Here is a 26649-nt window from a genome sequence, read left to right as displayed (position 1 = left end):
TCTTAAAATATAAAAATTATCCACTCTTTTCTCCAATAAATCAAGAAAAATCAAAGAAATCATAAATTTATATCTACAAAAAGAAACCTCTATCATTTCATTAGAATATTTAATCCAGTTAGATATCTTAAGGTAGGGGTGTCAATTGGACTGAATTTGGTCCAATCCGATCTAGTCCAATGTGAGTCGATTATAAATGGACCAAGTCCAATCCAATCCAATGAATGTTTTGGATTAATTTGGAGTGGCCAATTCAATGTTTGGACCGTCCATTCTGTTCAAATTTATTTTAATTAGATTGGTTTCAACGCAAACCCGATCCATTGACACATATATTCTTATCTTATATCAATGGACCAGATATTGACTTAATGCAACCCAATCCAATATAAATTTATTATGGACGGACAAGGTCCAATCCAATTTAATAAATATTTTGGACCGGATTGAATCAATCCAATATGTTTTGTTGGTACGTCCAATCCGTTCATATTGATTTTGAACTGGACGGGTCCATTGACACTCACTAAAAGGGGACAACTAATCAATCATAAATAGTTCAAATAAATAAGAAATGGATAAATTGGGATTTAAAAAAAATTTACACAGCTGGATAAGAATCTTTTTTAAAGTTAACTCACTAAAATCTAAAAGAAGGGGTATTTATCGCCAAGTAAAATTTGAAGGGAGAAATTTTGTCGCAAACGAAAGTTGCGGGGGTATTTATCCTTGAGTCCCTCCCTGACCGGGGACTTCGTAATTTATCCAAAACTAAATTTGAAAAACCGAATGGCACAACTGCAGTGCGGCGCCATGTATTACGGTGGAACCCACTTCTCATCAACAATGGGTCCCACACTTGGGGACCAATAAAACTGGACAATGGATCCCGAAGAGATGTCCGAAATCTGGAGTTGCTGAGACTTATCCGTATGTCCAGCTAAAGGTTTGTTGCCTTGTTGGATGGTGTATGAGTTACACCTTAACCTTTCCCTTTATCCAAAATGAAAGTAAACGTTTTCTGGTTTTCAATTTTCCCCTTCTTTTTCAATTCAGACAAACTAAAATTTTCCTGTGAAGGAAGGATGTAGAGAATCCAGAGTAGAGACTGCTAATTACAGTCAGAGAGTTTTATTTCTCTTCTCCACTCCAATCTTTAAAAAAAGGTAAATTGCAGATTAGTTCATCACCTTTCTTATCTCACTTCGTAGATCGTGGCTTGCTTTTCTGTCTGAAACTGGTGAAGCAATGCTTCTCTCTCTGGTCCAAACTTCATTTACATCACCCTTCCGAGCAACCCAGATCAAGGGTAGAGATGTAAATCCTTCTTTGCTTCCCAAAACCCTCTTCCCTTGTTTCCAAACAGTACACACTAGCACACTGAAGAAACTTGGGGCCGCATCATGTAGTGCCAGGAATGGAAGATTTCATGCTTCCTTGCTTGAAGCTCCTCTTCTATGAGGCTCTGCATCTTTTATGCTCTCTTGAAGGCTGGATTAGCTGGATCTCAGGCAAGCCTATCGTTTTCAGGTTTCTCCGTTTTTCCCTTTATTTTTCCTTCTTTTTTCTAATGATATTGACCTTTTTTTGTTTTATATATATTGTTATTAATTTGGTTTGCATCTAAAATTATTTTTGTTTGTTCTCTGCATGTGGAAACAGGGAATGGCGATTTGGGTTTTTCTAAGCGGATTGAGAACTTAAGAGGGAAATCAGGTTTTTGGCTTCTTTGTTCCCTTATTATTTCATTTCTGTTGCTTTTTTTAACATGCCCCTATGAACACTGAGTTTTTAACAACAAAAAGAGACAAGTCCTTAAAATAAGGAATGCCAAATGCAGCCTTAGATGGTTTAGATTGTTAAATGTCTTTTTTTTTTACACCATAGATTATTGAATGCCAATGTAGATTGTTTTCTTTTATTATTAACCAGTCTAAAAGTTCATTTAGGATCATCTCTTTATTATTGCACTTGAATTTGACCGAATAATACTAGAAAATGGGGTTAGGGACTCAGGTAGCTAATTGTGTGTATCATGTGATAACATCCAACATAGCCTATAAGTGAGAAACAGAATTTTTGAAGAAAATTTAATTTTCTGTCATACCAAACATAGCCTAATAAGGGGAGGGGATTCAGGAGGAAATTTGTTCATTTACATCTTATCCAAAGGTGAAACTGAATTTATCTGATTATGGTAGTAATATCTTGAACAGAGGAAAAGGAAGCAACAGATAGAAGGAAACTTGTTAGCAAGTGGCATCCAACAACAAAGGGTACTCTCAAGAGAAGCTACAGAGTCCCTTCCAAATCTGAAGGATGACGCCTACTCAAAGCCATCGCATCTCTACTCTCTGAGGACGATCACTTCATGGATGCCACTTCCCATAAGGTACAGATATTTTTCTTTGTATTAAAGCTTATAGTTCAACCTTTTCTTTTCTTTCCTCTTCTTCCTCTTCTTTTTATCATAAAGTAAGGAAACTTGCATTAAGGAAGTATCAGTATAATTAGTTCTCTAGAAGTACAGCCTATATAGAGTGAGAAGTTATACAAATGTGATTTTATAGTCTTACAAAAATCCAACAATGTGCTTGTCAGATTTTCTATCAAGTGTATTAGAAGAGAATTAGGAGAGGTTGTAAACCTCTCAATGTTTTCTGGACTAACCAGTAACCAAGAATGCACCATCACCACCATCTTTGGCATATCACCTCTTGTGTGCAGGCATTCCTCTCACACCATATATGATTACAAGAGGAAAGACACTACATGCGGCTTTCCACTTTTACTCACTACTTTCACTCCAGCTAATCTGTCTATCAACAATGGAGTATAGGAAGCACCAGCTGATGTGGAATAAACCAAGGATGTATGCCTAAATGTTAGAGCTGATGGTGCAATTAAGAAATGTGCTATCAGAAGATTCTAGGGCATGACACAAGACACAGCCAACAGAAGGGATGTCCATTCCCTTAACAGCTTCTTCCTTTCCTTGAAGTACAAGTCCACACAATGGAGGCTCCAAGATATTTTTGTAGGAGGGAAGAGCCAAAAAGCTATTCCCATGTAGTCTTAAGTTAAAATTGACATTGGTATGAAAGTTTCTGCTTCATCCCACTTCCAAATCCTTGGGTCAGTGGTGAACCTGCACTTTCTGAAGCAGTTCGCCATGCTTAGAATCTCACAATTTAACTTAAACTAGTCTGCCTTGACTAACTAATAATATTGTGATTATTCTTAGGGTTGTCAAATAAGGAGGGAAACAGCTCATGGAGAAAGTGTTTGTTGTAACAATGTCAGGGCTCTTTTTGATGAGCTCCCCACTCCACACTTGGTTGTGGAGATCACAGCTTTTCCTGGTGGTCCTCTCAAAGAAAAGGATTATGCCAAGGCTGAGAAGCTAGAAAGGGTGCTTAGGTCTGGTCCTTCAATTTGAGTCGGTATTGATTTTTCATACTCCCATCAAACTTTGTATGTATCAATCTGTCACCTGTACATATTATGGCACGAATAGAATAGAAGCAGCTTCTCATGTTACTCTTATATGTTTAATAGGAATCCACTTGAATCACTTTTTGCAGAGTATGTATTGTCTCGGGATAAATAAAAAGAAGTACACATTAATTTTCTCATCCTTGAAACTATCAAATAGTATTCATAATTGTTCCATCTTGTGCAGATTTCAGGAGACTGAAATCTAAGAGTCATAGTTTCCATTTGGCTCAGTCGTTATTAATTGCAAATGAATTAGCCCTAGAATCACAGACAACAATTCAGCCCTGCAACCAGCCATTCATATTTCATCATTCATGCTCACTCTTCGAGGACTTCTCCTAATTATCATCAATGTGAGCCTCCCCTCCCATGGCTATGCAACCCCAACGAGAAGCTTGCACCTGCATGTACCCATTTATTGTGGTTCTTTATTTGGCACTTGGTTGCACTTTGGGTGGAGTTGTCGAAGGTTTCAATTATCTTAGCTTTTCTGACTTCTGTAAATTTAATACCAACAGTCTTCTCCTGGGGCAATCTACTTGAGACATTCTTATCATAAGTCATAACTACCCTCAGTTCAATATTTGAAGTTCTGGAGCTGCTATGGTAGTTTTGATGTAAACACTGCATTAATAATAAGGCGTTTTGACCCCAACCAATATGACCCACCCAGTTTAGTTGTGGGTGAATATGGGTCAAGTGACCCATTAGGGTTAGGGTGGAGTTGGGTTGAGGGTTACCCATTGACCCTCAATTTAGTTCCGTCGAAAGCTTCACCTCTTTTTGTTGGTTAGGGCTTGATTCAAAATTTCTTCTGTTTAGGCTTGCTCATATCGCCAAAGCAACGATCAATGGTGGTGTATGATACATATCCTTTTTGAGAGATAGTCCTATCGAAATTAGTATTCATTATCTCCTTAATTCTAGGAGAGATAATCCTATCGAAATTAGTATTCTATCATTATCTCCTTAATTCTAGGAGAGATAGTTCTAATCTAATTAGTTGTACATATCCTTTGTGTATTCTAATTTAGGTCGCCGACCTTGTATCCCTAGCTCTATTATAAATAGGTTGTAACCTATTGAATTCGACATCAAGAAATATTATTTTCTCCATTTATCTTTGTTTATTTCGTATCATGGTATTAGAGCTCCTCTCTGCAAAAGCTTGGTGATTTTTTTTTTCCGCTTAACCCCGTTTGATCCTCTTGAGTTCAATACCTGCGTTCCAATTTCTTCATTTTTTTTTCAAGTCAGTATTAGGTTTTCCCTGATTCGTGTTGCTGCAAAGTTCTGTGTTTCTCCTCATGGATTCATCTGAAGTTGCTCAACATATCTCTCATCCTATCACTGTTACCTTCGATGGCTCAAATTTTGATTTATGGTCCCAAGAGATGTGCAGTTTTCTCAAATGACGACTTCTATGGCGATATGTGACTGGTGAGATTCCCAAACCTACTAAAGTTGCTGATGAAACAGAAGATAAGTTTGCTGAACGCGTAGAAAGATGGGACGGAAAAAATCATCAAATATTGACCTGGTTTCGCAGTACTTGTATTGCAAGCATCAAATTGGAATTTCGCAGATATGACTCTCCTAAAGAGGTATGAAATTTCTTACAAGCTCGTTATTCTATTTCTGATGATGTACATCAGTTTCAACTCTATAGGCGTCTTCGCCATATGAAGCAACAATCTGAACAAACCATTAACAGTTATGTCTCTAAATTACAAGTTCTTTGGGATCAGTTAGCACAGTGTGAACCTGAATGGGATAGTATCTCTGCAAGGTCAGCGAATTCAATAGGTTACAACCTATTTATAATAGAGCTAGGGATACAAGGTCGGCGACCTAAATTAGAATACACAAAGGATATGTACAACTAATTAGATTAGAACTATCTCTCCTAGAATTAAGGAGATAATGATAGAATACTAATTTCGATAGGATTATCTCTCCTAGAATTAAGGAGATAATGAATACTAATTTTGATAGAATATGTTAATAGTGTAACTTCACTACCAACATACTTAGGCTTTGATTACATTCGAAATCAAAGCTTTTGAGTTTGCAAACCGGAGAAGATAGAGAGTTGTCAGCTGCTAATGGTCTTTCTCACGATGCCTTGCTGTTGTTAGGTTAAGGTTCAAAATCAGAACTTTCTATCTTCATTCTATTATAGATGTGTTGGTTTTTTCTCCACAGGATCTGTTTAGCTTTCAATATTGGTTCGGGTATTCTAAAATGTTGTGGCTTTCACCGCCAGCAATCATCACAAACACGAACTAGGACCTCTACGCCATTTCATTTCGCTCAAATCTCTTTTCAATCCCTTCTCGCTCTACCTTCTCCATTTTCGGAAAACTTAACCCTATCTTGGATGTTCTTCACCTCCCATTTGTTCTTCTTTGAAATTTCTGTTATTTTGATACTATTTTCTTTGTTTCATTGCACATTTTTCTTTTCATATCTGATATGTAGTTTTTTTTTCTCAAATTTTTATTATTTTCAGTATATTATACAATTTTTGCTTTTATAAGTCGAACTATATATTTTGAATTTTTATCATTTTATATATTTTTATGCAATTTATGATTTTTGAGTGAAATAAATATATTTTTATGCAATATATTTTGCTTTATCGTCTTTTGCAGTGATTTTTTGGGAGGAACTGAGGAAGTGTTCCTCTCCTGTCACCTCAGGTTCCACAGTTCCACCCATCTCCCCGCTCCCCTCCTCTCCCTCTGTGTCTCTCTCTCTAAGCAATGGTGAAATAGCTCATGATTTCTTTTCGTTCATTTGTGAATACAAAGACGAGCTCCTTCGGACCCAACGGTTCCTTCACATGGCAATGTAGTGTACCAGGTTGGCACCCGCACTGTCGCCGGCTAGAAACACTCAGTCGAAGTTGACGGATCGTTCAACCAGGCCTCGGTCCCGTCCTCTTTCGAGTGGGAGGCTACCCATTTCACAGCGCTAACACAGTCGTCGTAGGCAGTGGGAGAGGAGACTTGAAATCATGACATGAATATCTAGAGAGAAGCATTCTGGTCCTCAGCACCTAGTTTCCTACTTGGGCCTTTGCCGAAAGCTCTGGCCTCTAGATACCTTGCCATTGCCGACCCTTTCTCGCCTGGCACAATGTCCTATGCTTCAATGATAATTACACGAAGATACCATATCTTTGGAGACGGATAGAGCTTCGACCTGATAGAACAGAGACCGCCTTTGAATATCACGCCTCTGCAAATGCTTCATCAGCCTGAGGGTACACAGGGGATAACTTGTAGGGCCAACTGACGACCTCCATTAAGGTATTTGTTTGATGTTATCCCTCTGCACATGATGAACTTGGAAAGGCATATAGGATCTCCGACACCCAAAATAGATTCATGGTTATAGCTACAGGAGCGATGACCCTATGTTGGTAGAAGTAGAATACGACTTGGACGAGTTTACCCTATGCTGTCAATATCCCTACAACTGGAGTATGAGCATATGCTCCTATGCTATTCTGGCCAATCAAGACTGGCTTACCTCATCACAATTTCAGAGCTCTGGAGTATGAGAAACAATCCATCACCTCTCTTGCCTTGGACTTCTCCCCTTTCTTGTCCTCCATTCGGTGCCACTGTTTAGCCAACTAATTGCCCAGCGGAATCCGTTTTGGTGCCTCGCTTAAATCGAACCAGATACGGCCCAGGAAGTCAGATTCAAATGTAGGTATGTTTGGTAGAGAGAGAGAGAGAGAGAGAGAAAGCACCTGTTTTGGCTTTATCCTAGTGAGATTGAATCAGATCTGAAAGTGGTGCTGGATTCAAATATTCGGGGGTGAAGGTTATCTTGGTGAGAGAGGTTTTGTAAATTGGTTGAAATTGGAGACGCTTTTGTGTTCATTTTGTCAAATTGGACGTGGTGGTGATGGTTTTGCATTTGAAGGTGAGTTGAATCGTATAGGGTCCTCTTCCCGGACCCAGACATATTGCAAATGAGTTCACTCTCAAGATCGCTGAATACAGTTGCTCCATTGAAGAATTCCTGCCTTGTGTAATTGTTGTTGTTGAGGTTAAAATTGGCCATGGGGCCGAAGATGGAAATTCGTTGGAGTAGGGTGTTACCTCATCTCGGAGTGTCACCTTGGCTGCTAAGGGAGACTTGCACCCAGAAAAGATGTCAGAGGCCCCGGGTGATATCCCAGGGGCGTGGACTCCAACGGTTAACTCAATAACGCCAAAGGAAAGTAATGTGAGCCGGAGAGTTGGTGAGCTCATGAAGAGAGCTTGTGAGCTTTATGAGATGAGTTGAAGAGCTCGTAGGGGGAACTGGAGGGTTCCATGTGATGAGCTAGGCAATTCGTATGGAGAGCTGGTAAGCTCCATGTGCCTAAGTGTTCGGTGTGCCTTGTTCATAGTAGCATACTACCATGTTCAGTTGTGTCCAAATGAATGCGGGACTCACCTATTTATAGGAGGGGCTTCATCCAAGAACCAACATGTCTCTCACATGCGGTTGGAGCCCAGTCCACTTGTTGCGCTTTCAGTTGACACATGTGCATGTGGTAGACAGTGGGCCTACATGGAGTTTACTTGCATTGATGCTCTGATCAACTTAGCCACGCATTGCTTGTGAATGTTATGAGTTGGTGTCAGATCAGCTTATTAGGACCAGGTTAGCTCGTAGCTCGTAGCTCGTCAGGACCAGGTTAATTTGTAACTCGTTAGGACCAGGTTAGCTCATAGTTCATCAAGACCAAGTTAGCTCGTCAATTGACAACTTTGTCCCCCAGCATGTTGCCACTTGGTGGTTTCTAACTGGTGGTCGATTTTTGGTCGTATTAGTTGTGATTGTGGTTGCAAGCTACAAGCTGAAACTCTTGGATGAGATTGTTCTTATTCTTGAAAGCATTTGCAAGGTATTGTGCTTGCACAACTATTGCTATGAATCCTTGTTTGAATCCCAAATCCAAAACTCCAAATACAGGCCAGGAAGGAGAAGAAGCAAAAAAATAAGTCCGAGAGATTGCAAGAGGGCCGCGAGAGGTGAAAATGTCATCAAGGTTTATTTTGAAATTTGAGAAATAATGGAGGGTAAATTTGACATTTTGCTTTTTCATCAATAATTAATGAGATGGTAATTGTCAAAAAATTTAGGGGTACTTTAAGACTATATAAACAGTAAGGGTAGAGTTAGTCAATTTCCTAAACCATAAAGGTACTTTAAGAAATTTGCCCTTTTTGTAATTTTCTTACATTTTTCTACTTTTTGTTTTTTTTTCTCAGCAATTTTACACTTTCTTGTATTTATTTGCAATTTTTTTCTTTTCTATTTTTTCTTGTTTTTTATGCAATTTCTATTTGCCTACATTTTTTTATTTTTTTATTTTTTTGTGCAACTTTTTTGCACTTTTCTGAAATTTACTACAATTTCTTGCACATTTTCTGTATTTTTTCTAAAAATTTTAATATTTTTGAGAGTTTAGATTTTATAATTTTATTCAATTTTTTATTATTTCTTTTTCTTTTCTGCAATTTCTTGTATTTTTCTGAAATTTTCTATGTTTTCTTTACCTTTTTGTGTTTTATGCATTTTTATTTTTTATTTAAAAATTTTAAACATTTTATGTTTTAAAGGGTCCAACTTGTATTAGAGGGTCAAATGGGTGGGTTGGGCCATTGGGGTGGGTTAGGGTCAAAGTGAGTTGTGACTCATTCCAACCCACTAACATGGGTGGCAAATGGGTCAGTGGGTCAAAATGGGTGGGTTGATACTCAACCACACCCAACCCACCCATTTGTCACCCATAACAATGTTTAAAATTTGCAAGGTGCCAATCAGCTGGTTGGTAAGGTCTCATGCTGATTGTAGTGGAGATTTGGGATTGAATCCGGCCTATACCTGGGTTGGGGGGTTATGGGATGGGGGATGGGCTACCCCTGTTGTGTAGCACTTCATATCGGAAAAAAAGGGTAAAAGATATAAACCTTCCCTAATATTTACTAAGACCTCTCCTATCTTTACAAAAAGGACAAAGACATCCCTTGTAGAATGACATCATCAAACAGAAACATTCCCTACATCCGTTTGCATCTGACGATATATGTAATTGAACCTTTTCGAAAAACCCTAATACCCTTCATACTTCATAGTCCCTTCAACAATCAAGGAAAGAATATCACATAAGTGGTCAAACAGATGACCCTCCTCTGCAAGAAGAAACACTCTAGAAAAATCTGTGGCATGGGAATGCTCAATAGAAAAAACATAAGAGTGGTATACTCAGTGGGATGCTCCAACTGAGGAGACTCCTAATTCAAAATAGAGAGTTTAGCTCCAGAACTAGCCCAGAGAGAGAGAGAGAGAGGGAGAAGTAGATAAAGGCTTCTATATCACCTCGTCAACACTGAATTGAATCTCGATTGCTTCCTTAAGTCTAGGGGACGCTAGAAAATTTATTCGAAACTCTTTCCGATAGAATCCTACTGTTGGATAGAATCCTTCTTTAAAGAGAAAGAGGTCTTACTATAGGGGAGATTTAAGTCTTACCCAAAAAAAAAAAAAAAAAACAATGGAAAGCTTCTAAGTAATGTTCGGACTCTTGCAAAACAGCTTTTGAAAGTAAACAAGCTTGAGATTAATTTAAGGCTACATTTGTCATTATTTATTTTAAGGACTTGTCTCTTTTTTCGGTTCAAATGTCCTTATAAATACTGAGATTTTAACTATAGGGGATAAATCCTTAAAATAAAGAATGCCAAATGTATCCTAATTAGGACGATTGTAAGACCATTTATTCAAAACTTCAATTATTACAATCCAGTCAAGGCAGTTACATGCTTTTTCGTGATAAAGAAAGAAAACTACTTAGCTTTTTCTTTTATCTTTCTTCCTTATTTCTTTTCTCCTCCTAGCTTTGGGCTTAGAATGACCAATCAGCCCATATCAGAATTTTATAGCCCCTATTAGTATGCATCCTGACTGTGAATTGATGCCAAATTCATGGACAGGATGTGGTTTATAGGGGAGAAAGGGCTAATAGTAAGAAGGGGAGCTGCAATTCAGAATTCTACTTTGAGTGTATCCGTATTTCTCTGTATTTTTAATGGATTCCATGATTCTTATCAAGCCATATAGTCAAAAAAATTTGGCCTCACACGCCAAGGTGTTGCCGTGTCGGGCTCTCTTGACACCACACAACACATTGACTCCATTGATTTGTCCAAAATGACTCGGTTCTTCCAAAATTACAACTTTATATATATGTGCTTTTATGTATAAATTATTAAAAAGTAATAAGATAAAACCTATCAAACTCAGCCTTAAAAACTGTAAAATCTGAACTTTTAGGCCTGGGTTCAGTCCATGGATTAAAATTCTAAACCCAATCCATATAAAATTGCAAGTTAGATTGATTTGGGTCCATCCAAATTGCCCCTAGGCAGGGATAGAGATAATTTCCCGTCTCCAGATCAGGAAATTTCCATTACGTTGGTGGGATGGAAGAGCACTCCTTATCTTTGGATCAATCTAAACCCAAACCCAACTCGAGTTCAATTTAAATCCAACCAAAACGAGTTTTAGGGTTGGGTTTGGGTTGACCTGAACCCGACCACACCCGGCCAGACTTGCATCCTCATCCTGAATTTCTGATCCATTAAACCATAAACCAAAGAAGAAAATGTCGCAAAATTTGGCCCCACACGCAAGTACCTTTGTTATTTTCTATCAAACAAAGAAGCTACAGGCCCACACTGACTACATTGACTTGTCCGAGTGACTCTTTTTTTTTCTGATATTGATTGTGGGAATCAACCTCATCGAGCCACAATTCGATTGGTGACTTGTCCAAGTGATTCGGTCCTTGCAAAATTACCACTTTGTCCACAACGTTAAGACTCGGTCCGAGTGACCAACTTGAGTAATCTGGCGAGTCAACTAACACACCAGTTAATGGGGAGAATTGAGAAATATAAAGCAGGAAATAAGAATTTTGAACACAAACATATTTTTATCATCTTTATTTATATAATATTTCTATAATACTGAGTTTGAAAGACATCGAAGTGGTCCTTCCTAGCCTACTGGACAAACACCGAGTTCCCAATTCCTCCCACACCGAGTTGAGTCAAATCAGAATCCTGGGTGTTTAACGATGACAAGAAATAACCCATAACACCGGACGACAATAAAAGCACACTGACTCAATTACGGATCGAACATCTTCAATCCTCAACAATTTCTGGATCAACCATATCCGACTCTGGTTTAACCATCTTTGGGTCAGCAACGAACTCAGCCCCAGCTTCCTTCGATGCAGCAACTGGTTCTGGTTCACCCACTTCCAGCTCAGCAAGCGGCTCAGACCCTGACCCCGCCACACCGGACTCAGCAACTAATTCTGGCTCGGCCACGTTCAACTCAGCAACAAGTCTTTCGACGTCAATCGAACGAACGTCACAACGTATTCCGATATCAGATTGGTAGCGAGCGACGCTGTAGAAATAATACAGTATAAAAAGCTCGGCGTAGATGTTTGTAAGCAGAGCAGAAGCATCGGCGGCAGAAGGAGAGACGCGCATCTTCCCGCTACAGAACTCGAGAATCTCCTTGCCGACGGCATCTGCCAGTCCACTCTCGCCAAACAATCCCCGAGCAAGCTCCATGACTGTCTCCTCAATTTTGCTGCCGAAGACGCTCTGGAGAAAGGCGAGGAGAGACTCCGCCAGTCCGCTCTGGAAACCCAAGAGGTTCCGCAGAATTCCGTTGACCTTGAGCTTTCTGCTCTTGTAGAGCCGCTCGAGGAAGCCCTTCAAAGCCCCGACCTGTCCGACCTCAAGGGGCTTCTGCGAGATGAGGCACGTCGAGCAGTAGATGGCGAAGTGCTCGCAGTTGTTACGAAGGAAATCGTACCTTCCGAAGCCGTTACACTCCAGGAGGTATTTGGCGCGGTGAAGAATCACGGCAGGAGGGCTGGATTTGGCAAGGCTACATGTTCCTGCTCGAACTCTGGAGAAGAAGAAGAGTCGTGAGACGTTGTATTGTAAGCGGCAAAGTTCACCGCCGGAAAGAAAGCAATCGAGGCAACACTGGGTGACTCCCTCACGACTGTGGCTGTCACATTTTGTGCATGGAATTCGAGCGACACTGGAGGCGTCGCTGAAGGAGCCGGAGAAATACGAGAAACTTCCTGGTAGTGGTGGTGGTGGTGAGAAGTGAATAACTTGTTCGTCACCGATGTATATCCCTAGAACATTGGTTGGAAAGCAGATGCGCATCATCATTCAAGAGAACCATAAACAGAGAGATAAAAAGATGGAATTCAAATAAGACGGACCGTGGTGGGCGTAAACGTAAAATTGAGGTCTCCAGCAGTAGATGTGATCACCCTCCTTCAGCTCCCTGCGATCGATTCTGTTCAAAAACCGGCCTTTAATCGACTGAATTACTCCTTTGATCTTCTCCATCTCTCTCTCTGAGACAAGACACTACAAAATTATATTCTTCAGACACTCTTATGTTCTACCAACTGTTGCGTACTCTCGAGTAACTATGAATATTTATTCCTGGAGGAGTAACTGTTGCAGAGAGAGAGAGAGGGAAAGAATAATTCCGGAAACTTCTTTGACTTTAGACTCTTGGAAAACTCTAGAAAAAGTGCTTGGGGTTGATGTTGGGCAGGAGGGGGAGGATCGTAGAAGGGCAGAGGAAAGGGAAGAATTACTTTTTAATTTGCAGATATTTTTAGTCCACAGATTGCTTTGCCCACTTTCCTGGAAAATATATGATTTGTTTTTGAAACTAAGAAAAAGCAGTTTATAAATGTTTTTATGATATATGTTGACAATTAAACATTATTAGGCACCATATAAGTGAAACAATAAATAAATGTTTTTGTGTCGAGAAAACCATTAAAATAAAATTTTCTTTAATAGTTGTTTGTATATAAATTAAGATAAATAGGTACACGAAATAGTATAATAGGACAAATGCACGTACGGCAATGACATGACAGATGACACCGTTTATACAACTCATACCAAACACCCTGATAATTTCATTTGATTTGGTTTGTTAGAATACAAAGCAGATCCTCTCTCAATCCAAACTGAGCACCACTAATACGATACATGTTTACAAAACAGTGTAATGATATAATAAATAATGTATTTAGAGGAAGAAATACAAGAAATTATGTATTTATGTACCATAGAATTTGCATTTAATAAAAACCAAATTCTAAATAAAGATCATCTTGGATCGCGTGCAACCAAAACTCTACGCACATAGCATCTAGTCACACATTTGGAGTATTGGGAATATTCCACATACATGTATATAGTTAATCATGGGGAGATGTTCCCATGCTTTAAGATTGTGTGAAATTTTTTCTTGCCGTGTCGGGTCTGCGAGCGGCCCATGCAAAGTGTGGGCTGTGCCGTTTTGGCTCGCGGCCGTCACGAGTGAAAATTTTGGGGGTTAGTTCGGTATGGCCTAAGGCCCAGGCTCGTATGGGCCCATGCCATGCCGTGGGCTTGGGCCGGACCATGGTCTTGGGCCGTGCCGGGCTGGGCCACAGGCTGGGCCTTGGGTTGAGTCTAATTGGGTTAGATTGATTTTTTGACTTTTTTTTTTTGAAATTTTTTATTTATTTTCTAAGTCAAAGCTAAAATATTTAACTTTTCTTTGAGTTTTGGCCTTTGAGAACTATTTGAAAAATTAAGAAATGAGAAATCTAACACATAAGTGAAAAAAAAATACTTAACCAAATAAGAATCAATAATGATGGAATAACAAATTGGAAGAAAAATAGGAATTTTATTTCATTTAAATTTGAATGATACAAATTACAAAGCATACAATGGTTGGATATTTCATACTTGGATGAATGAAATATGAAAATGGAATAGCTTAATAAATATAAAAATATAATATAGTTACAAATTGAAAATACAAAATTACATTAATAGAAAATAAATTAAATAAAATCAAAACAAAGTTTACAATAATTTGAACAAAAATAAAAAATTCTATACAAAATTTCATGAATCATGATTTTCATCATCTACCTTAGGTGAGATATCCGGTGTATGTAGTAGTATCATGCCCTCCTTTGTTTAGTAAAGTTGTAATCTATCTTCTGCATGACTACATCTAGACACTCCTTAAAGTAGATGCATACCTCTATACTTTCATCGTTCATGCCATTTCTCTTGTTGTCCAACAGACCAACACCCTAATATAGTGGTACCTGCACTAAAACAAGACTCCGATGGAATTGTAAACATCGGAGGGGTTAGTGGATCATGTGCCATGGCAGCGAGAATTGGATAATTTTTTGAATGTTCATTCCATCAGGCTAAAATATCAAAATTATTTGTTCCCTCACCTAAACTAGAAATAAATTAAGTTCAGTAAATGAACTTGTTGTAGAAGTAGAAGTAGAAAATCTGAAGATGTTAGATGTTGTACAAGTTGTAGGATTACTTTCTACTGCTTCAGATAATCAGATTCATATAAATTGTACATTTCAAATAATAAATTATTAATTTATTCTTTTCATTTCCAATTTCAATATTCATATTTTCACAATATGTTTCAAGTAAAATATCAAAACCATCTTTCTTAATCTTAGGATCTAATATTGTAGCTAAGCAATAAAGGGGAGAAATGTTCTCCCAATATTTTTAAAATTTATTTTTCATTATTTCAACAATTCATTTAAATTGTGGGTTATTTCTTCTTCCTTCTTATGTGTGAGAAAATGTCTGCTCAAATGGCCAGTACCACCCTTGCTACAACAACTAAAGTCTTTTCTACATTTTTGGCAAACTACTCTTTTCCCCTTCCCCTCAACATCCTCTATTTTAAATATTTTCCAAATCAGGCTACTAAACTTAGGGAATTGGTTTTGGGAGAACTGATCATTTTTTTTTAATTCTAAAAAAAAATAAAATTAATTTAATTGGACTTACTCGGATTGCTGGTTTAGAATCCCAAATTGCCAACTTGATTTCAATGGTTAAAGCATTTCAACGTTCAAGCTTCCCAAATTGCTAACTTGAGATACTTGAGCAAGTTGAGTAAGGCAGCAAGCCTTTTTCTTGTTGAAACTTCAACAAAGTTGAGACTTGAGAATTGGAGAATCGGACAATCAACCAACCAGAATTACTCAGATAGTAGATGAGAGAATGTATGAGAAAGAGAGAAGAGATTAAGACAATTGTTGAATTGGTGTGATGAGAATGGTGGAAGATTGGGCTATTTATAGGAATTGAAAATAATTCAATTGCCCAAAATACCCTAAAAAATAAATGTTTTTAGTTGTTGGGAGGGGTGTTTTGATCATTATAGAGTTATTTATAACTTTACCCAAAAAACCACCTAAACTAGTTGTTATATAGCCATTGGGGGGCATTTATGTCATTTTTCCCCTTCATAAGTAAAATACATAAATGCCCCCTTATATAGCCATTGGGGGGAGGGAGCCATCGGGCCAAACGACTAGTTTTCGGATGGGCCTAGTGCGGCCCACTATAGGCCCTACGGGCCATGCCGGCATGTGGGCCGCGTGCGACACGACACACATAGTTGTGTCATGCCATGCCGGTCCGTGGATTATGAACCCCCGGCCCAACAAGGCATGAACCATCATGCCGGGCCTGACATGGCCCGTAGACTGTCGTGCCGGGCTGCAGGTGGCACGACCAATTTACACCTCTATTACGGGGAATCAATGGCATACACAGGCTTCTAATGACTTGAAATTTGGGGGTAGTGACATTAAAGTCTTGAACTTTCAAATGCAACAATTTAAGTACCGTGAACTTTTAAAATTCCAAAATTACCCTTCTTTCCCATTTCCATTCTCAGATTTGAATAAACTATGCGTTGAAGCAGAACAACTGTCTGTGCATTAACCTTCATCTTCTTTCTGAGTGTTGAATAAACTGAGCATAACCAGTTCTACCCCCCTTTCTAGCAATAAATAATGATAAATCTTGTCTCTCTTTCTTTGTGTCCCTATTTCTATAACCAGTAGTGTGAGAAACGGAATTAAGTCTCAGTTTGGAAGGAGTACAAATACAAATTTGTAGAGTACAAAATCTTATATTTTATATTATTTTGTATGTATTTATACTGTCCATATTTGTATTTGTACTCTTCCAAACTAATTTATGCGGTATAAATACGAATCTATACGGTATAAATACAAAATACATAGTTTTATACTCTACGCATTTGTATTTATGCTCCTTCCAAATTGACCCTAATGAAAATTAAAAAAAATCAAACAAATAATAAATGCACCCTCAACTCCAAAATTGAGAGTTTGGAGCTACGTTTTTATCTCAATACAATCATTAGGCCTTCCTAAATTGTCTTTCTAATTTTGTTTATTTTTTTTTTATCAAAACTGTGGCATTGGTGTTAAATAAATTGGTAGATAATGGGCATTTTGATAATTTACTACTTATATTACAAAAGGTTAAAAGGTTAATACCCTTTTTCAGAACTACTTATAGCAATAATAAGACTAACGGAATTAGTAAACAAAATTATGATTATCATTTAAGAAAATAACACCTACACCCCACTTTTTATAGGCACTGGTCTTATCTGATGATACCGATCCAACGTCCAGAATCACCCCGTCTAACATATCTGAATGATTTTATATCATCATAGTGTGACATCTGGCTATATACAGAGAATTTGTCAAGTCTCACAACATGATGGGTTGCTTTATAATAAGGATAGAGGAAATAATAAAAATAGAAATACAAAATCTAAGCTCGAGTTTGATAACTGGGGCTGTTCACAAATAATGTCAAGCCGATCAAACCAGCCCGATCCAATCCAATTTGGTCGGGTTTTTTTCACCATTGATCGATTTCGGGTTGTGAAGAGGGATAAACCGATAGTTTGGTTCGGTTTTAATTCTCATGTGTGAAAACTGAAACTGAATTGAGTTAGTTTATGATTTCTTAGTCTTTCAATGTTAAATAGGAATTACTTTTGTTTTTAGGATTGTTTTCTCTTTTTGAGTAGGAAATTTTATATCAAATATAAGGCTATTTATAAATAATACCAAACCGACCTCTTCATGTTTCGATTGGTTTTGCTTAATAGCAAATCGGTTTCAATTTATTCTTTAAGTAACTCAACCAAGTTTGATCGATTAAAAAAATCTATTAAACCAACCCAACCCGACCTATGAACAAACCTTATTGATAACACTTTACGTTCATATTGATGTTCTGTGAGAGGGAGAGGATCGTAGGGCAGAGGAAGGTTTCATTCTTAATTTGCAGATATTTTTAGTTGACTTTTTTTCCTGGAATTTCATTAGCTCTCCCTAATAAAACTGTTTGGTTATAATATAATTTCATTTGATTTGCTTTGTTAGAATACAAGTAGAACTCTCTCAATCCAAACTGAGCACCACTAATACAATACCTGTTTACAAAACATAGTGTAATGATACAAGAAAAGAAATAATGTATATTTATGTACCATAGAAATTGCATTTAATAAATATCAAATTCTATGCAAAATGTATGTCCTCGACGCTATAAAGTTTAATTAGCTGGGATCTCTTGCAATTAAAAATTCTGCGAACTAGCGGAGGCCCATGCGATAAAATCAAAGTAAAAGAGATTTTGTTATTTGCCAAAGTTTGATGCATCAACAGAAAATAATATTTTGTTACTATAATTAATAATTATACTAACAAATGCTTGATGTTTGCAAATGTTACAAAAATTATTAATTTTATTAAATTAATAATTTTCAAAACTTACATAAATCATAGTTTTATAATTGACAAAATTAATAATTTTTGGTAAATTATTAATCTACTGTTAAATTATTAATTTATCAGTATTAACCAATATTAATTTACTTAAATTAATTTTTGATAAATTACAAAAATTTTATAATTTTATAAAATCACCAAAACTAATTTACAAAAGTTTAATTACCAAATTTACCACAAATGATATATCTAAATAAATTATGAAATTAACCAAAAATATCTTACCACAAATACCAAAATTCTCAAAATTAATTTCTCTAAATTAACAAATATTAATACTCTAAAATTATTTTTTTGTTAAATTATCAAAATTGTATTATATTACTTTTTTTCAAAATTAATAAAATAATAATTTTTCAAATTTACCAAATTTATTGTTTCATAAATTAGGAAAAATAATAACTTTTGGTATATTGTTAATTTTATAAAATTAAGCACAATTAATTTTTGTTATTATACCAAAACTTTATTATATTCATAAGCATTCAAAAATTTAATTTATCAAAATTAATTTTAAAAAAATTAGTTTTGAAAATTTACCAATAATTTTATTGTTTCATAATTACGAAATTTAATTAATACTTTTGGATAAATTATTGATTTAATGTAATTAAGAAAAAGTAATTTATTAAAATTAGTTTTTGGTAAATTACCAAAATTTGATTAATTCACCAAAACTAATCAGGAAATTTATCAAAATTAATTATGAAAGCTACTAAAAATAAATTAAACAAAACTAACTACAGAAATTAACAAAATTAAATTTCTAATATTCACAAAATTAGTTTTTGATAAACTATGGAAAGTATTTTTTGATAAATTATTAACTTATAAAAATTAACTAATATTAATTTGTTGAAATTATTTTTTGGTAAATTACCAAATTTTGTTAATTTAATTCTTGGTATATTAATGTAAGAAAATTACAAAAAAAAATAGCATAGTTAATAAGAAAAATTTCCAATTAATTTATCAAAATTAACTACAAAATTAACCAAAAATAATTTACAAGAATTAAATTTCTATAATTACCAGAATAAATTTTCATCTTTTGGTAAATTAATTTATATAATTAATTCACCAAATTTAAATAATTAATTTCTATTAAATTAGTAATTTTCCAAAACTACCAAAACTTTTAATAAATAGTTTTAAACTAATTCTTTAGTTAGTTTTGTAAGAATACATTTCGGTTAATTAGGAATTCTCTGTTAATTAGTAATAAATATAAATAGTAATCAGTCGATTAGTAAAATGATATAAGTAGTAATTTTTGGTCAATTAATAATCAATCAAGTGAATTGGGTAGAAAATTTCGGTTAATTAATAACCAATATATTGATTAAATGAAAAGAAATAAATATTTATAGTAAATTGCCAATAGAAAATGTTGGTCTTCCTGACATATTTCTCATATAGGGTCTGGGCGAATATATATGACGATCATTTAAATATTTCTTTGTGGGTAACCTTCCCAATAGAAAATGTTGGACTTTATAACAATAAGGAAAGCTTCCAAACATTAATAGTAGACGGTCTTGCTCTTATTTTTCTCAATAGAAAATGTTCCATGCCAATTTAGTAAGATAATTAAGTTTTTTGCTTTTCTTCTTTTTCTTTATTTCTTTTCTCCTCCCGGGCTTGGTCTTATTTTTACCCAACCCGCTGAACCCGCCCAACCCAGTCGAACTCATTTATTTAGTTTCGGGTCGGTTAATCCAATAAGCATGGGCTTTAACAGATTGGGTAGGTTGGGTAATGGTTAACCATCGAACCCATCAAGGAGTAGAGATCAGTCAATACTCAATCAATACAGAGAAGTGGAGAACTAGAAGAGGAAGGAATAAACTCTAGGGTTTAGCTGAGATCACTCGATCAATACAATAGTTTAGGCTGCCAGAGAACAAAGAGGGAAGAAGGAACTCTAGGTTTTAGCAAAGATCAATAGGCGATTCAGGCTACCAGAGAACAAAGAGGGAAGAATGAACTTTAGGGTTTAGCAGAGATGAATACGACGAGTTAGGCTGCCAGAGAATGAAGAGGGAAGAACGAACTCTAGGGTTTAGCAGAGATGAATACGGCAGTTCAGGTTGCCGGAGAACGAAGAGGGAAGAATAAACTCTAGGGTTTAGCAGAGATCATTACGGTGATTCATGCTGCCACCTCAGGTACTCAAACTCTCTTTGCAGCGATTCAAGCTACTAGAGAACGAAGAGGGAATAACGAACTCTAGGGTTTAGTAGAGATCAATACGACGATTCAAGCTTCCATCTGAGGTACTTCACGTACTCAAACTCTCTTTCTATCTCTTTCTCTGTATCTTTAGCCTTGTCTGCTGCTCTATAACATTTTTGGGTTCCTTATTGTTAGGATTTAAAAAATGGTTTTGAAGTTGATGTTTTTAATTTGAGATACATGGCATCATAGCACATTTATTTAACTTTTTGAGCATGTTATTGCAAATTTTTTGTTGCATTGCAAGAGTTGGGGAATAATATTCTTGACCATAGCCTAGTTATGGCAACTTTATATTCTGTGGATTCAGTCCAGCTGCACGAGGCAGTTCTTGGGAAGAGGTACAACAGAAGTACCTATGTGATAGACTTACGCAACAGTCTACATATAGAAAAATATGTTATAAATGCAATGGATGAGACCTAACAATCAATTGGTTTTGTTAATTGCATTTTCTATGCTTGTAGATGATTGATTATATGATTGTGAAAATTTGATATTATGCTCACTTAAATGATGAAAGAAAAATTTGTGCATACTTGTTTATATTAAAAGGCATGGTGAAAAAGAATTATAAGGACTCAACTGAAATCATTTAATCAAACCACCTTTTAACTGTAGTATAAAATCCATTCAAAGCTTCTCTGTTTTTAGAGATTTTTTTTTCTTGGTTTTGTGGATAAGTGGGATATCATCCTATGAGAGGAGAAATGTGGAGAAGTTTGTGATGAAAAATACAAATACATTGAGAAGAAATAGGAGAAGTGGATAAGATGGAAGATAGAGTCAGACAGAATTTCTCTTCCTCTTATATATGATAGATTTTAGACAAAACAAGTAAGGATAAAGAGTTCCTTACTCATAAAGAGTTTCTGAATGGAATCTTGAAAAGTCAGTGAAATTTTAGTCAAAATTATGGTTCCTACCTATGCTAAAATGTAGTACAATGAAATATTAAATCTTGGATTGAATCATCAAATGGTTGGAATATGTTTAACTGACATGCTATTCCTGGAATGTCCATGATTAGTGTCTGAGTGATCTAAACCAGCTGAATTTGTTAAAGATAACTTGTTAGATGGTTAAAGTTAATTAAACAAAGTTTAAAAAAAGGTGCCTCTAAGATTCTATTTTTAAAGTTAATTTGTTAGATGGTTAAACAAAAAAGAAACTGATGTTGTTATAATAGGTGTCATGTACTCTTGTTGACTATTAACATTTTTTTCCCACTTCAGACTGTTCCAAATTTTGAATTTTACACTGATACCATAAATAATGGTCAGAGCAACCTTTTGTTTTTGGAAATTCATTATTACAAGGCTATTTATACTCATGTTATAATAGGTGTCATTCTAGTTAATTCATTATTATAAGTGATGAGGGGTGATTTGGCCCGACCGACTCATATACGGACACGTGCAAGCAACCTGTTGATTGAATGTTGACTCAACACTTCCTGCTACCTCAACAGGTCAAGTCACCTCGGGTACCTTGGGCACCTCGGCTAGGACCGAGGTTTGAGCAGCTCGTGACAACCCGACCTACCAATGTGACGCGTAGCCATTTTCTAGAAGCGAACCAGCTGTCTCCGAGCTCTTTGGGATCACACAACACAACTGTAGGTCTTATCCTTATCCCTCTCGGATTGGACGGACTCGATAAGTCTTATTGGCAAGCACAAACCTCCTGGTGCGGAACGGACTCCTAACAACGTGGTCCAAAGATCTCGGGGGTGTTTCGTGAGACCTACAACAGCTCACCTATTTAAGGGCATCAACCCCAATGTTGCAAGGTAAGCATGATTTGTTGCTCACTAGCCTACTTGCTATCAGACTTTCAGCTCGCACACCAAGAGTACTAACTTAAGCATCGAGTGCCCACATTGAGTAAGTCACCCTGAGTCCTCTGAGCTATGTTTCCTTGCAGTTTGACCAGGCAACTAAGCAACCAATGACCGGGCTTCCCTCTAGCTAGGAGCATCTAGATTGCGCACAATCAACAAGGTTGAAGTGTCTAACTTGTTTGACATTAGTAGCTTTATCTTTTTATGGAATTTCACTCTATGGATATCCTTTTTGGTTAATCGCTCTACAGATTCTGAAGAATGGAAGTTGGGTTCTATTGGATGAATTTAATCTTGCTCCACAATCTGTTATAAAGATGTTTGGAGGTTAAAATAATAGGAACTCTGGATTTGTTACAGCTTTCTTAACAATCTTAAGTTGATTAACTTAGTAGAGCTAGATATGGCCTTATATTTGTCTCCATGATGGGTTAGAAACTTCTCATAGCTTGGATATTGAGTTTTGATTCCCATCCTGGTCAATCAAACAAATATGTAAGTAATCCATTGGCATTGGTTGGGAAAGGATAGAAGATCAAGATTATTGCTTTTCAGAAAACGGAGGGGTTGGATCTTCATACAGTGAACTCATGGCAAAAGGTAATTGCTTTTCTTAATCAATTTGCATATTTGTACCGTTTCCTATCAAAAGAAAAAAAATCAATATACATATTTGTGTCTTGGGGCTAATAACAACACTTTTGGGTCGTGAGAAATTTCAATAACTATTAATAGTTAGTATCAGAGCTAACCCATAGTTACCAAAGTTAATTAGCTTAGTTTAAATTCTTTGAGGATTCAAACATGTTGCTCTCCATGTTTTGATTCAAAATCAATTTTGTTTGTTTGATTGTAAATTCTTTAGAAAAAGTACATATTGTTTATGGTTCTTTTGGATTATGACTATGATATCAGACAAGGCAGCAAGGGTGCTACCTGTTTTGTACCTCTTTTATTTGAAGTTTCTAATTGTGCATTTTAGTTTGAAGCCATGTATGACTAATAGTGAGGATTCATTTTACAGCCCAATTCTCTTTCAGCCAATAAATCATGTCAGGGAAATCCATTATTAGGCCAGAGGGAGAACTCAAAGTTAGCTTCAATAAAAAAGAAAAGAAACTTGTTCAACTTTACAATGGATATGAAATCCCATTTGAATCCAAGCTCCAAAGGGCAATTCAGGAATACACCCCAGAACTATTGTAATTTTCACAGTAATACTGTTTTTTTCACATGTATAGAAAGAATAAAATGAAAGTTGCAATTTCTGTTTTCTCAAATTTTTATGTAAGTTCTATTAATTTTATGCGTTTTTGTTTAATTTCTAATCTATTTCTTGCAATTTCTATTATTTTTGTGTAATTTTCATTATTTTATCTAAATGGGTAGGGTTGGGTCAAGGTGGGTTTAGGTTGAACCCAACCCATTTAATTCTATCTAATAGGGTCATTAATGGGTTAGGTTGAATCTCAACCCAAACCGAATCCAACTCAACTCGCCCAATTGCCACCCCTATACAGGAATAGGCCACGGGGCAGGGATAAAGGTGCAAGTTGGGTGGGTTTAATACAACCTAGGCCCATTCCTAAAATTTGATGCACTTAGGGTTTGGGTTGGTCGATCAATCCACATCTCTTAAAATAAAGATAAAAACCAACCCACATTAACTTTTTAGGCCCGAGCCCAAAGATTAAAAATCCAACTCCAATCCATAAAAAATTACAAGTTAGATTGATTTGGATTCGGGTTATATCCATCCAAATTTCCCCTAGGCAGGGATAGAGATAATCTCTCCCTGTGGAGATATGGATTGGGAAATTTCCATTAGTGGGGATTGAAGAGCACTCCTTATCGCTTGGACCAACCTAAACCCAATTCGAGTCCAACTTGAACCCAATCTAAAAGAGTTTTAGGGTTGGGTTTGAGTTGACCTGAATCCGACCTCACCTGGCAAGACATGCATCCTTATCCTGAATTCCTGATCCATTAAACCCTAAACCAAAGAAGAAAATGTTGTTCCGTTACTTACTTCTGCACCCAAAAAAAAAAAAGAAAAAGAAAAAGAAAATGTCGCAAAATTTGGCCCCACACACAAATACTTTTGCTATTTTTTATCAAACAAAAAACCCACAGACCCATTGACGTGTCCGAGTGATTTTTTTTATAGTATTTGGTGCCACGTACCACTAATAATCAGCTAAAAGCCTTGAGTACTAACGAGCCATCCCCTCGATAGGTGGCTTGCCCAAGTGACTCGACCCTTCCAAAATTACCACTTTGTCCACAACGCTAAGACTCGGTCCGAGTGGCCGACTTGAGTAATCAGCCGAGTCAACTAACACATCACGGAGAATTGGGGAATATAAGGCAAGTATTTTGGACACAAACACATTTTTATCATCTTTATTTCTATAAAATAATACTGATGAGTTTGGAAGACAATCTGGAAAATAAAAACTGTTAAGTCATTCTGCTTTTCTTATCTGGAAAACAAGGAACACCTCCTCTGTGTTTGAAAATCAAAGTGCTCTTGATCCTAATAGCACTCTTTCAATCGGCAACAGGGCTTAGCAACTGGGTAGAACACCGGACGACAACAAAAGAACAGTACTCAGTTACACCATAACAGAATCCTTGGTTGCCTCGCAACCAGGTTACGGATCGAACACCTTCAACGCTCAACAATTTCTGTCTCAACCACCTTTGGTCAGCAACCAGCTCAGGCCCAGCTTCCTTCGACGCAGCAACACTGGTTCTCGTTCACCCACCTCCATCTCAGCACCCTGACCCCGCCGCACTGGACTCAGCAACTGATTCTGGCTCGACCACGTTCAACTCAGTAACAAGTCTTTCGACGTCAACCGAACGAACGTCACTACGTATTCCGATATCAGATTGGTAGCGAGCGGCGCTGTAGAAATAATACAGTACAAAAAGCCCGGCGTAGATGTTAATGCTTGTAAGCAGAGCAGAAGAAACGGCGGCAGCAGGAGAGATGCGCATCTTCCCTCTACAGAACTCGAGAAGTTCCTCGCCGACGGCATCTGCCACTGCCAGTCCACTCTCGCCAAACAATCCCCGAGCAAGCTCCATGACTTTCTCCTCCATTTTGCTGCCGAAGACGCTCTGCAGAAGGGCGAGGAGAGACTCCGCCAGTCCGCTCTGGAAACCCAAGAGGATCCGCAGAATTCCGTAAAAGACCTTGAGCTTTCCGCTCTCGTAGAGCCGCTCGAGGAAGCCCTTCAAAGCCCCGACCTGTCCGACCTCACGGGGCTTCTGCGAGATGAGGCCCGTCGAGCAGTAGATGGCGAAGTGCTCGCAGTTGTTACGAAGGAAATCGTACCTTCCGAAGCCGTTACACTCCAGGAGGTATTTGGCGTGGTGAAGAATCACGGCAGGAGGGCTGGATTTGGCAAGGCTACATGTTCCTGTTCGAACTCTGGAGAAGAAGAAGAGTCGTGAGACGTTGTATTGTAAACGGCAAAGTTCACCGCCGGAAAGAAAGCAATTGAGGCAACACTGGGTGACTCCCTCACGACTGTGGCTGTCACATTTTGTGCATGGAATTCGAGCAACACTGGAGGCGTCGCTGAAGGAGCCGGAGAAATACGAGAAACTTCCTGCTGCTCCTGCTGGTAGTGGTGGTGGTGAGAAGTGAATAACTTGTTCGTCACGGATGTATATCCCTAGAACATCGGTTGGAAAGCAGATGCACATCATCAATCAAGAATCAAGAGAACCATAAACAGAGAGATAAAAAGATGGAATTCAAATAAGACGGACCGTGGTGGGCGTAAATGTAAAGTTGGGGCCTCCAGCAGTATATGTGATCACCCTCCTTCAGCTCCCTGCGATCGATTCTGTTAGAAAAACTGCTTCTAATCGACTGCATTACTCCTTCGATCGTCTCCATCTCTATCTCTGTGAAACACAGACACTACAAAATTATATTCTTCAGACACTCTATGTTCTACAACTGTTGCTTACTCTCGAGTGAGTAACTATGAATACTTATTCATAGAGGAGGAGTAACTGTTGCAGAGAGAGTAATTCCGGAAACTTCTTTGAGTTTAGACTCTTGGGAAACTGTAGAAAAAGTAATTGCTTGATTTTTACGGTTCGGATTGATGTTGGGTACGAGGGGGAGGATCGTAGGGCAGAGGGAAGGGAAAGATTCCTTTTTAATCTATATCTATTTTCTCCAACTTTTTACAATAATTAGGGTTTTGTAAAACTTTATATTTTAATGTATATTATTATT

The 26649-nt window shown here is 37.1% G+C and overlaps 3 protein-coding genes and 1 long non-coding RNA gene across 14 annotated transcripts; 2 read left to right on the top strand and 2 right to left on the bottom strand.

Annotated features, from left to right (window-relative positions):
- The first annotated feature begins 945 nt into the window (after positions 1–945).
- On the top strand, positions 946–13328 carry LOC104587479 (uncharacterized). Of its 8 annotated transcripts, none has more exons than XM_088899136.1 (4): positions 946–1511; positions 1663–1716; positions 2217–2392; positions 10503–13328. In XM_088899136.1, the coding sequence occupies exons 1-3, from the start codon at positions 1418–1420 to the stop codon at positions 2321–2323; spliced, it is 255 nt and encodes an 84-aa protein (XP_088755262.1). In that variant the 5' UTR covers positions 946–1417; the 3' UTR covers positions 2324–2392; positions 10503–13328. The 8 variants fall into 8 exon arrangements, with proteins under 8 accessions (XP_088755262.1, XP_088755260.1, XP_088755259.1 ...); XM_088899134.1 differs by lacking the exon at positions 10503–13328 and adding an exon at positions 6391–10064; XM_088899133.1 differs by lacking the exon at positions 10503–13328 and adding an exon at positions 4756–4894.
- Positions 11484–12962, bottom strand: LOC104587480 (protein LEAD-SENSITIVE 1-like). Its single transcript, XM_010245108.3, has 2 exons — positions 12830–12962; positions 11484–12739 (listed from the first exon to the last, which is right to left on the bottom strand). Exons 1-2 carry the CDS (start codon positions 12957–12959, stop codon positions 11718–11720), a joined length of 1152 nt encoding a protein of 383 aa, XP_010243410.1. The 5' UTR covers positions 12960–12962; the 3' UTR covers positions 11484–11717.
- A 6722-nt stretch (positions 13329–20050) lies between the features above and the next one.
- Positions 20051–26430, top strand: LOC104587481 (uncharacterized). 4 transcript variants are annotated; one of them, XR_016083032.1, is made up of 5 exons: positions 20051–20586; positions 22017–22337; positions 22472–22988; positions 24625–24755; positions 24953–26430. It is a non-coding gene; the product is annotated as an uncharacterized LOC104587481 (long non-coding RNA). The 4 variants fall into 4 exon arrangements; XR_016083031.1 differs by lacking the exon at positions 24625–24755 and having other exon boundaries at positions 20053–20586; XR_733601.3 differs by lacking the exons at positions 24625–24755; positions 24953–26430 and adding an exon at positions 23413–23709 and having other exon boundaries at positions 20054–20586.
- On the bottom strand, positions 25004–26301 carry LOC148802640 (uncharacterized). The gene is made up of 2 exons (XM_088899229.1): positions 26172–26301; positions 25004–26074 (listed from the first exon to the last, which is right to left on the bottom strand). The coding sequence occupies exons 1-2, from the start codon at positions 26299–26301 to the stop codon at positions 25164–25166; spliced, it is 1041 nt and encodes a 346-aa protein (XP_088755355.1). The 3' UTR covers positions 25004–25163.
- Positions 26431–26649: the final 219 nt, after the last annotated feature.

Source organism: Nelumbo nucifera, chromosome 2 (assembly GCF_055504915.1).
Source record: "Nelumbo nucifera cultivar China Antique chromosome 2, China Antique-T2T, whole genome shotgun sequence".
NCBI classification, from domain to species: domain Eukaryota; kingdom Viridiplantae; phylum Streptophyta; class Magnoliopsida; order Proteales; family Nelumbonaceae; genus Nelumbo; species Nelumbo nucifera.
This window is presented reverse-complemented; position numbering and strand designations above follow the sequence as displayed.

Coding starts and splice junctions, on each gene's coding strand:
- LOC104587480 (XM_010245108.3), bottom strand. CDS start 12,959: ATGGAGAAGATCAAAGGAGTAATTCAGTCGATTAAAGGCCGGTTTTTG. Junction 12,740..12,829: donor TTACGTTTACGCCCACCACG/GTCCGTCTTATT, acceptor CCAATGTTCTAG/GGATATACATCGGTGACGAA.
- LOC104587479 (XM_088899136.1), top strand. CDS start 1,418: ATGGAAGATTTCATGCTTCCTTGCTTGAAGCTCCTCTTCTATGAGGCT. Junction 1,512..1,662: donor CTGGATTAGCTGGATCTCAG/GCAAGCCTATCG, acceptor ATGTGGAAACAG/GGAATGGCGATTTGGGTTTT. Junction 1,717..2,216: donor GAACTTAAGAGGGAAATCAG/GTTTTTGGCTTC, acceptor TATCTTGAACAG/AGGAAAAGGAAGCAACAGAT.
- LOC148802640 (XM_088899229.1), bottom strand. CDS start 26,301: ATGGAGACGATCGAAGGAGTAATGCAGTCGATTAGAAGCAGTTTTTCT. Junction 26,075..26,171: donor TTACATTTACGCCCACCACG/GTCCGTCTTATT, acceptor CCGATGTTCTAG/GGATATACATCCGTGACGAA.